This window comes from Jaculus jaculus, chromosome 12, assembly GCF_020740685.1.
Source record: "Jaculus jaculus isolate mJacJac1 chromosome 12, mJacJac1.mat.Y.cur, whole genome shotgun sequence".
NCBI classification, from domain to species: domain Eukaryota; kingdom Metazoa; phylum Chordata; class Mammalia; order Rodentia; family Dipodidae; genus Jaculus; species Jaculus jaculus.
Genome location: NC_059113.1, coordinates 100258500 through 100269546, shown reverse-complemented (window position 1 = coordinate 100269546; position 11047 = coordinate 100258500). Strand labels below are relative to the sequence as shown.

At 50.4% G+C, this 11047-nt stretch overlaps 1 protein-coding gene and 1 pseudogene across 2 annotated transcripts in view; one reads left to right on the top strand and one right to left on the bottom strand.

Moving 5' to 3' along the window:
* The first annotated feature begins 1860 nt into the window (after positions 1-1860).
* On the top strand, positions 1861-2557 carry LOC123453762 (annotated as a pseudogene).
* Positions 2558-4203: 1646 nt separating this feature from the next.
* Positions 4204-11047, bottom strand: part of Fhdc1 (FH2 domain containing 1) — a 51289-nt gene continuing 44445 nt past the window's right edge. For both annotated transcript variants that reach the window (XM_045131574.1, XM_004655871.2), the window contains exon 12: positions 4204-8458. In XM_045131574.1, coding sequence (XP_044987509.1) covers positions 6413-8458 — 2046 coding nt within the window. In that variant the 3' untranslated portion in view covers positions 4204-6412. The remainder of the gene's footprint in view (positions 8459-11047) is intronic.

The window sequence follows — 11047 nt, the reverse complement described above, 5'->3', positions numbered from 1 at the left end:
ACCCACCTCCTACCTACCATTACTGAGGAAGAGTGCATTCTACCTCTTCAAATCTAATCCAAGCTAACCTGGGGACACTATCTCCTTGCAAGTTAAGCATTGCTGGCGTAATTCAGCCCTTAAGTGTCCTCGGGGAGGCCAGGGTCAAAGCTCAAGACCTGATTCCAAATGGTCCACGTGAACAGCAGGAAACCTTGCTGAAAGGCTTAGCACCTCCCCTCCACTGCCTGGGAAGCAGGGTGAGTCAGGCTCCTGGAGGCCCCAGCAAAGCATCCATGCATGAGCAGACTCTCTACCAAGGCCATGACTCTCTTCCAAGGCCACCCCATTATCCTACCAAGCAAGAAGACAAAAGCCCCATTGCAAAGCTCTGGTTTAGAAGACAAAAAAAAAAAAAAGTCACTTTCTTTAACTACCATGTTTGTGTGGCTGTTTGAATGTGAAACGTCTTCCATGGCCTAATGAGTTTATAATTAAGCCTCAGACTCAAGCCCCAGCCGGTGCAGCCTGAGGGGGCGAAGCCTTGTTGGAGGAGGTGTGTCACTGGGGGATGGACCTTGAGGCGAATGAGCCCAGCTCCAAGCCCAGTTCTTAGACACCCACTACCCAGATATGTGACAAGACGTGAGCCATCTTCTTGCTCATGCTATGCTTTTCTGCCATGATGAAACTTCCCCTCTAAACCGTCAGCCTGATGTGAATGAACCCTTTTCACCCATCACGTGGTTGTTACTCTTGCCCCCATTGGTGTGATCCAGTGAGGCACAGCACGTTTTAACTGGAAAATGCTTGCAGATGACAATGGAGAGGCTGCTCTGGGTTATGTGCTCAGCCCTGTCACAAATCCTGTTCGAGCTCTACATTTTATCCCCTGGATGCTGAGAAGGGTGACTGCAGAGTCACTGTCTCATGGCCTGATCTTATTATTTTTTAAATATTATTTATTGGAGAGAGTCCTGGGGAATTGAACCAGGGTCTTTAGGCTTCACAGGCAAATGCCTTAATAGCTAAGCCATTTTCCCAGCCTGGCTTATATTATTTTAAGAAGCGCTTACTAAGTGACCAGATACAATGGCCCTTATCCCAATGTGAGTTACATATTTGACGCTTGTAGTTGTTTGGGGACACATACCAAAAGAAAAAAATTAGGGCTAGAGAGGTGGCCTAGTGGTTAAGTGCTTGCCTGTGAAGCTTAAGGACTGGGGTTCGAGGCTCAATTCCCCAGGACCCATATTAACCAGATGCACAAGGGAGCGCACACATCTGGAGTTTGTTTGCGGTGGCTGGAGGTCCTGGAGCGCCCATTCTCTCTGTCTCTATCTGCCTCTTTCTCTTTCTGCCTGTCACTTTCAAATAAATAAAAAATATATTTTATTTACTTATTTATTTGAGAAAAAGAGATAGATAAGAAGAGAATGAGTACCCAGGGCCTCCAGCTACTGCAAACTCCAGACACCACCTTGCACATCAGGTTTACATGGGTACTGGGTCCGTAAACTTTGCAGGCAAGTGCCTTTTAACTGAGCCGTCTCTCCCCTTCCATACACATACACCAACTTTTCTGAAACAGGGCTGGAACATGAGGAAAAGGAAAATGGAAAACTAAGAATGAAGTTTCAAACCAGACTTGTTGGCACATGCATTTAATTCTAGCACTCTGAAGGCTGAGTTAAGAGTATTGCTGTGAAGCCAGGCATGGTGGTGCACACCTTTAATCCCAGCACCCTGGAGACAGAGGTAGGAGGATCACCATGAGTTCAAGGCCACCCTGAGACTCCATAGTTAATTCCAGGTCAGCCTGAGCCAGAGTGAGACCCTGCTTCAAAAAAAAAGGGGGGGGGCGTAGGCGACGGGTCTGGAGGAAAGATGGAAGACTACCAGGAAGCGGAGGAGACTTCTTTTGTTGTTGATGAAGTAAGCAACATTGTAAAGGAGGCTATCGAAAGTGCCATCAGCGGCAAAGCTTACCAGCACAGCAAAGTCAACCAGTGGACCACAAATGTCATAGAACAGACTTTGAGCCAACTCATCAAGCTGGGGAAGCCATTCAAGTACATTGTGAGCTTGTGTAATTATGCAGAAGAATGGGGCTGGATTACACACTGCAAGTTCCTGCTTCTGGGACAGCCCTACCGATGGGAGCTACACTGCGCGGTGGGAAAACAAGACCGTGTACTGTATCGTCAGCGCCTTCGGGCTGTCCATCTGACCTCCTCGCCAGCCCATGACGCCTCTCGTCTCAGCATTTCTATTCCACCTTCCTAACCACAGGTTGTGAATTCGGTGAACACGTTTGTCCTCTAAGTGTGTGTGTTGTGGCACTCAAAACGTAGAGAAATAAAACCAAATGACCACACCATTACATGAACTGCACACTGTTAGTCATATGTCCTCTGGCAGTCTGAGGATGCATTGCCACTTGTCTTAATTCAGTTTCTTTTCAAAGGTGCTAAAAACTGAAATCTGCTAGTGGGAAAACTATCGACTCTGAAATGATTCAAATACACTAATTTTCCATACTTTATACTTTTGTTAGAATGATAAATTATTCAAATTTTTTTAAAAAAAAAGGATTGCTGTGAGTTCAAGGTCAGTCTGGACTATTTTAAGACCCAGTCTCAAAGAAACCAAAACAAAATGATACAGTTGAAAAGATAAATTTTAAGAGCCTGGCATGGTGGCACATGCCTTTAATCCCAGCACTGGGGAGGTAGGAGGATCACCGTGGGTTCAAGGCCAGCCTGAGACTACACAGTGAATTCCAGGTCAGCCTGGGCTATAGCAAGACTCTCCCTCAAAAACAAACAAACAAACAGAAAGAGAATGACATTTCAGTGGATGACTCAATAAGCATTCAGAATGGCACCATTGTCAGGAAGGAGGTTGAAGGAAGGATGCCACACATTAGGAAGCAGATGTTCACAAATCTGTTCACCATGGAAGGTTCACTAATAGTTTTACTGGAGTATTCCAGGGCCTCTTACCAACACATATGGATGTACAGAATCGTGTGTGGACAATCAGGAAACTGATCCTCTTTAATCCAATGGATATTTGTGGGAAGACTAGAACTTGGAATCCTTGAAAAAGCCAATGAAAGGGTAAAACAGAGGCTGGAGAGATGGCTTAGCGGTTAAGGTGTTTGTATGCAAAGCCAAAGGACCTCAGTTTGATTCCCCAGGACCCATGTAAGCCAGATGCACAAGGGGGAACACGTATCTGGAGTTTGTTTGCAGTGGCTGGAGGCCCTAGCGCACCCATTCTCTCTCTCCCTCTTTCTGCCTCTTTCTCTCAAATAAATAAATAAAGTTTTTTTTTTTTTTTTTTTTAAGGGCAAAACAGGGGTTGGGGATTTAGCTCAGTGGATGAGCACTAGCCTAACAAGCACGAGGCCCTGGGTTTGGTCCTCAGCACCTGGAAATAAAAAAGGAGGTAAAACAAAACTTGAGACCCACCAGGAAAACAATGAGTTTTGGTGGGTGATTGTGTTTATGTTGACAACCCCTGGCATAGAATGGCCAAGGGGCAGGGTACAAGAAGTCTGGCATCTCCAAAGGTTTATAATCCAGGCAACACCAGGTTTAAATGTCCAGAGATCAGGCCATAACTTACAACAAGAACTTCCCCTATTCTTTCTTTGACTGATGTCTGGGCCAGACACCTTCCTCTAGCCTGCTTTCAGACAGAGCGGCTAGAACTCAAGTGTGGTATAAGCCCTGAGGTATTAGGAGCAGCCTGCCCACAATGCTCCTTTCTTCTCAAATTTGTACCAACATGGCATGCCAACTGCGATGCCTCCCTTCCTCTGCTCACTCCTGACCTAGCAGGTGAGTTGAGATTTCCCAATGAGTTCCCAAGACCGACTGCAAGAAGACACATGAGCCCAGAGCCAGGCTTGCTGGGCCCCTGGAGATCACACGGAGCCTGGCCCTGCATGGACTGAGAGGGGCAGGGCGTACCCCGCGGGTCTGCGGCAGAGCCTGTCCCTCAAGTCGTCAATTACACACAGATTCCCTGCAGTTGATGCCAAGGAAACACTCTCTTAAAGGTCTCATTTTCAATCTTAACGGAGGACGAGACTGCCACGTGCCAGCCCTCCCTTGCTTCCTGCACCTCGTCTTCTCTCTGGACAGGACATGAAACATCCACAGGGCAGGACTGGGCAAACATATGTGTAGAAAGAAAACAAAGGGGAAACGCAAGTCCTGTGATCAGGAACTTTATTAACCTACCTGTTCCATCAAAGCACATATAAATGGACCTTTAAATACATTCAGCTCATCTTCAACAAATTTATGTAGAAACATATATTTACATTTCTCCATTGCATACATTATTTTTTCCAAACTTACTACCAATAAAAGGTAATAGCAGAGTGACCACCTGCTCACACAGATGCGCGGGGCTGGGGACGCCACCCCTTTTCAGGTCACCCAGCCAAGTCGATCTGACAGCACCAAAATTTCTCCTGAGCAGCCTTTTAAGCTTTGGCCCCTGCTGTGGGGAGGGACTGAGAAGATGATCCAGGGGAGATGGACCCGGACCCTTAGAGACCATCATAGAGACTACGTCCCTGCTGTGGACTGGAAGACAGATGCTTACAGGCAGGCAATGACTTAGCAAGGCCACGGAGCATGGGAACACAGAAAGAACTGGGCCCCCCGGGGACTCCCCAAGGGCCTCTGCTCTTCCCTTACCCATGAGTTCAAGACCTCTTTCATCCAGTTCCCATGGGCCCTGAGTTTGGGATGGTTTCATTTACCGTCTTTTGGAGATGGTGAAAAACTGCACAGGACACACCTTGAGCAGCCCAGGCACACACCTGCTCAAGGTGTTTTCACAAGAGGTCAGGGCTGTAACTTCTTCCATCCTCCCGTTTCCCTACCGAAGCTGACTTTCTCAGGGCTTGTGGCTAAAGAACACAAGGCAGCAACTCTGCAGCAGGGAGCTGTAACATGATCCACCACCGATGCATCCTATACGCATCTGCCGAGGTCTGCTCAGCCTAAAGTACAGCTTCACTAACAAGGGAGCCAAAGTGAGCCGAGGGCCTTTAAAAAAAAAAAAAAGATTTTCAGAATTCCTCCATTTCCCTGGTCCCAGAGAGAAGCAGTCAAATGAGCATTGGGTAACAACTAGTCTTTTGAATGAAATCTGATGTTTCTCTCAAATTTTTCTGATAATTTTTTTTTCCCTGAAATCAGGTTTTTTTTTTTTAGTTTGTCATCTGCTTAAAACAAAGCAACTGACCTTGATTTTTTTTTTTTTTAATTAAAAAGCACTGTGCCAAGGAAGAGAAGTAAACGTTTAGAAGTCTGACGGAAGCTGGGTGTGGTGGCACTCACCTGTCATCCCAGCACTCAAGAGGCTGAGGCAGGAGGACCACAGATAGAGGTCAACCTGGAATACATAGAGAGTCAAAAACAAATGGCACTCAGCTCCAGGTGACATCTGAAAAGGAGGGCTACAGTGGACAGCCAGAGGGGAGGAAGCCTGGGAGATCGAAGTCTGGTTTTCCCTTTCGACCACAGAGAACACATGTAGGAGTGGCCGTGTGTCTTGCCTTTATAACAGGCACACAACTGGGAAAGGAGAGCTGACTGCTTGGCTGACATGTGCCCTCTAAAATACAGTGCCCCCTAAAATACAGCGCCCTCACTGGGACAGCAAGCCTTGCCAGGGAATCAACCTACCCGACTGACGTCCTTTCGGGGGCCTCAAGAACACAGAAACAGCTGAATTCTGTCCACCTTACTCTGACATCCCTCCTGTTCACTTGAAGCCCTGACCCAGAGTCACATGAGGAATGAGCAGAGCCCAAAAGTCCTCAGCAGACAGTTGCAATCTGCAGCACCCAAGGGCTTGTGAGCAGCCAGTGGGTGGCTTGGGATGTTGTATGGGCCAGCAAAACCTTGAAGCTAAGGAACACAGGAAGGTACAGATGTCTTCATATTAAAGATATATATATATATATATATATTTTTTTCTCCCTGGGATGCATTTCACTCTACAAAAAGAACCACCTAAAATATTTTATTTTTATATTAAAAAATATGTCTTTGATCTATATAAAAACTGGCCAGAAAAAAAAGTTGTTTTTTTTTTTTTTCACTTGTTACCTAAGAATGGCATGTTAATGTCCAATTTATCACAGGACCTTTGTCTCAGGGGGCAGGAGCCAGGGTTAGGGTCCCTGGTGGCGGCACAAGTGTGAATAGAAGCTTCCAGATTCATCTTGCAGCAGGAGTTCACACAAAGAGCTGCAGGCCCCAGGCCTCCAGCTTGTACCTTTAGTGACGCTACGATTTGCAATGGATTGCTTGATGTGTAACAAGACCCTGAGGTTGACCTCTTGCATCCTCACCCAGTCCGTCCTCCCCATGTGAGTCCCAGAAGGCAGAAATGGGCTTCATCACTTCCTCAATGGATGGAGGATTCTCCCCAGTGTGGCCCGTCCCGAGTCCTTCAGTCGGAGGGAGGCCCTTTCTGCTGACCCTCTGCCCTTCGCCAAAGTCTCTACGTTGGCACTGGGACCCTCTGCCGATTCTGGACCCTTCTTGGGGGACCGGGCACTACTGGCCCGCTTCAGGGTACCACCGTCCTTGGAGGCAACATCCTCAGGACCACCCTTGACCCTCAGTTGTCGCTGGGAGACTGTCCTCGTGATGCCAGGGGCTTTAGTGACCTGAGGAGAATCCGTTCGCAGGCACCGAGATGAAGAGGCCACCGTGTTCCGGGCAAAGCTCGGGATCGGGGGCGGGACCCGAGGGACGCTGGGGGCTGCTGGGGCCTTGAGCTCTTCCGGCAGGCTCTCGGGGTCCTGGGGGTCCGGGTGGCAGGCCTTGATCTCCTCGGCCTTCTGTCTGGGCATGTTCCGCAGGGGCTTGGCACTGGGCTTCTTGAGCGAGACCCTGTGGCCCGGCGTGGGCTCCCTCCCCAGCTTCGCGCCGCCCCTGGGCACCCTTGGTTCCTCGGCCACCGGCCCGGCTCCCAAGGGCTGCCTCTTGGGCGACGTGTCCGAGGTGCCCCGCACGGAGCTCCTGCGTGCCAGTAGCGGGTCTGGGCCACCGGGGGCTTCCCGGGGCGCCCCTCTAACGGATGGCTCCGGCCGCTTCCAGCCCCCCGCGCCCCTGCTGGCCTTGGAGATGGGCACCACCTTGCGCATGCTCTCGTTTTCCGAGGAGGTCAAGGTGCGGACGGGCTTGGATGCTGGGCCCTGGCTGCGGCGAGCGCTCCCGGGCTTCGCGGACCCCGGAGAGGACTCTTTGAGGGAGTTTCTCTTGGGCCCCGGGGCATCTCTCCCTTTGCTGGGTCTGTCTCTGGGTAGTGCGCCCTCGCAGCAGCCGGGGTCACCCTTCCCGGAGACGGAGTGAGGCGCCTCCCCAGGGGGACTGGGCGCAGGGTTGGAGGACACCTCGCTGCTGCCCGTGTCTCCAGCTCCGGGGGACACGGAGCCGTCCCCCGGGCTCTCTTCCTCAGGCTGCGCGCCCCCAGTCCTGGAGTCGGTGTCCTCCGAGCAGTCCAGGGTCAGGGAGCAGTCGGTAGCGTCCGACACATTCAGCGTAGGCCCATGATCGCTATCCTCGGGGTCGCTGCCACCCGCAGACACCAGCGCCCCGCCGCTGGGCTCCTCGGGGGCGACGCTGTCATCCTCCAACGCTGCGCTTACTGGTGCCTCCTGGGAGGCTGTGGGCGTCCGGCTGTCACTTGCTACACCGAGGGACAGCGTGTCCCCATCACCTGGAGACTCTAGCTCCTTGCGGCTGAGGTCACTTAGGGCCACGTGGGATGTCTCTGGAGGGCACTTGGAACTCTGAAGGTCAAACTGGGCCAGCCCTGACACCAGTTCGTGCTCCTTAATGCCCAAGGCCAGCGGGGACAGTGGACGGGTCCAGGAGGGACCCAAGCCAACAGGTTCACTGTTCCTCTTGCGGAGGACCCTCACTCCGTCACGCCTGGTCCGGGGGGAAACTGACACGGGTTCTTCCTGCTGGGGCACCGGAAGCTGGTTCTGGCCAGCAGGGTGGGGCGCTGCCACCTGGCTCTCCAAAGCCTGAGGTGCGTGCGCAAAGTTAGGGTCATGGCTGCGATGTTCTCTGGGCGCCACCCAGGCGATGGTGTGCCTGGCCTGCCGGGGCAAGCTGTTGAACTTTTCGGGGTCCTCGGGGCTGCCAGTGGCGCTCTCCAGGAAAGTCAGCAGCTCTCGGTCGGCAGACATGCCCAGGGAGAGGCGTGAGCGACGGGTGTTGGGGGGCCGGTTGGAGGGGCTGATGGGCCTGGGGTGCAAAAAAGATGGCAGCTCCTCGGTGCCCTTCTGAGAGAGCAGCTCCACGTCATTCTCACTGCTGCTCCTGCCAAAGGCCCCAAGCTCCCCCGCCGCCCAGGAACGCCTCTTCTGTTCCAACTCCTTCAGCCTCTGCAGCTGCCTCAGCTCCTGCACCTGCCGGTCCTGGTTGTCCTAATGGAGGGTGGAGAGAAGCCAGCGTGAGACACGGCGGGGCCCACGTGCAATGCTAGGGCCACCTAATGTGCAGGCTAATGACAGATGCCTCTGCGGACAGCCCAGGGCCCTATTCCACACAGACAAGACTGTGTATGCCTCTGCACATCTGCATGTGTGTAGGGTGAGGAGGGCTCCCAAAGCAACTCGGGGACCTGACCAAGAGGCCCACGAGGCTTGGCTCCAACAATCTGTCTGTGGTTCCCATCTGTTTCCCCCTCCGTCCAATTTCCAGCTTCCAGGGTGGGCTATGATTCCACATTTACAAGCAATGTCAACTCCAAAGAAAGCTACATGAGCCGTGGCACAGAGGTAACATCTACAGATGCCAAGAGTGCCCAAACCGTACCTCTGTGTTGCATAGGCATATCCATACACACCTGTACAAGTTCCTACACACACTCCTATGCAGCACAGACTAGCTAATAATAATTTGGGGACATTAATGTATGTCCAAGCTATTAAATAAGAGGTGTCTTTAGTTGCGTTCTCTGACTGCTTCCTGGTCAAAAGTAAACACGGCTGGAGAGATGGCTTCGCGGTTAAGGCGCCTGCCTGTAAAGCCAAGGGACCCAGGTTCGATTCCGCAGGACCCATGTAAGCCAGATGCACAAGGTGGTGCACGCATCTGGAGTTCTATCTGCCTCTTGCTTCCCTCCCTCCTTCCCTCCCCGTCTCAAATAAATAAATACAAATTAAATATTAAAAAATAAACATCACAAATGTCCTGGTGGCCCGGCCAGCTTCACCCTGTAGCACAGGAGAAGGCTTCCTGCTCTGGCCCATTGGGACAGCCAGAGAAGGAGAGCAATTGTACTTTACAATCCTCACCCTTCTACTGCTGCCATCACTTAGCCCTACCCAGTACAGAACCCCAAAGATCACCAACACCCTCAGGATATGCAGGGGTTTGTTTCTGGTCCCACACACCACCTCCCCCGCCTTGGACTGTAAAAATTTGAGGATGCTCAAGTTCCTTATATAAAATGCCACAGTATTTGCATAATAGCCTATGCATATCCTTGCCTTACGTAATCCTTATATTACTTACACAATAATGGAATGCAATGTGTAAATGCTAGGTATGTACTGTTTAGGAAATAATGACAAGGAAAAATAGTCTATGTTCAGCACAAGTATGATTTTATCCCCTTGCATTCATTGGATTATCAAAGATCTGTATTTCATCTCTCAGTTGACCACTGCATGGCTAAATCTTTTGAGTCCTAACCTGATACCTTGAATATCCCCATTCCGTGATTTGTTTTAAAAAAAAAAAAAAAAAAAAAAAAAACTACTTTCAACTTGTGGTTGACTAAATCTTCAGATGTAGAACTGCGCATATGAAAGGATCACTTCATTTTTGTCATAATTCATGGGTCTCTTTTTGGTCGTGAGACCTGTGTAATCATGTAGTTACATGGACCTCACAAATCTGTTATTGTTAGCAGCTTTTATTTGAAAATCCATTTCCTCCGCCAGTGGACTTTCCTTTCCAAGTTTCTGACAGGCTCTGGCTGGGGCCTCTTGGCTCCTCATACAGCTCTGGCTGGAGGCTTCCAGGGGTCTTCAAGCCCCTTAGGCTTTGTCCTTTTAAGACTACCCATGGTGGGGGTAGTCTGGATCCTGGCTGTCATGACAACTGGGCTGAGAGGTGGCCTCACAGGCCTATAGCATCCAGGTGGACAGTGACAGCCTCAGAAAGAGCCAGTGTGGTCTCTGCCACCCTCTCCCCCCACAGCCTCCCCTAGCTGAGCTCACAATATGAACAAAGATGTATCCATGTCACAACAGGCTCCGCCTCCTTCTCTTAGCTGGATAGAGAAATGTAAGGAAGACAAATTTTGGGCTTGGGAGAAATGTGACTAGAATTCCTCCAAGAAATACATCTATGGATAAATCTGTAAGAATTCAAGGATCCGGGCTCAATACCACGCCAACTAAAATAGTAAACACTAAAATAAAATATTATAGGGCAAGAAATGACTCAAGAGACTCTGGTTTCCCATCACCCCCTGAAATGAAGGGATGGATGTGAGCTGCTGTTTTGTCTTCCAATGACAGACAAAGGTTTTTTGGCTTCTTAATTCAATTCAGAGATCACCACAAAGGGCAAAAGGCATGGCTGCTGTGCTGGGTACAGTAGCAGGCTCCCTCTCTCTATGTGGGAGAAGTTCAAAGCCAAGCTGGCCAAGGGCAAGAGTCCCCAGGGTGCTGACACCATGGTGATGGGAAAGGATGAAGGGGAAGACCTTTCTTCTAGGGACACCTGGAAGCAGACACTCCCTGCCGGGAAGGCTCTGAGTAAAACACTTCAAATTAGTAAATTTCTAATTACTATGATTCCGCCATAACCCAAGTCTAGCAAAATGCTTTTCGGTGAAGGCCAGTGGCTTCCAAGTGTCACACTCCCATTGGATAAGAGAAGCTACTTCCTGGTCATCCCCACCAAGGGCCTGGCGTATCACATGGCCAGATGCTCCTGAATCCATGGAGCCACTAGCCCATCCTTCTGTCATGGGCAAAGAGAAAAATTAAAACTCCCAA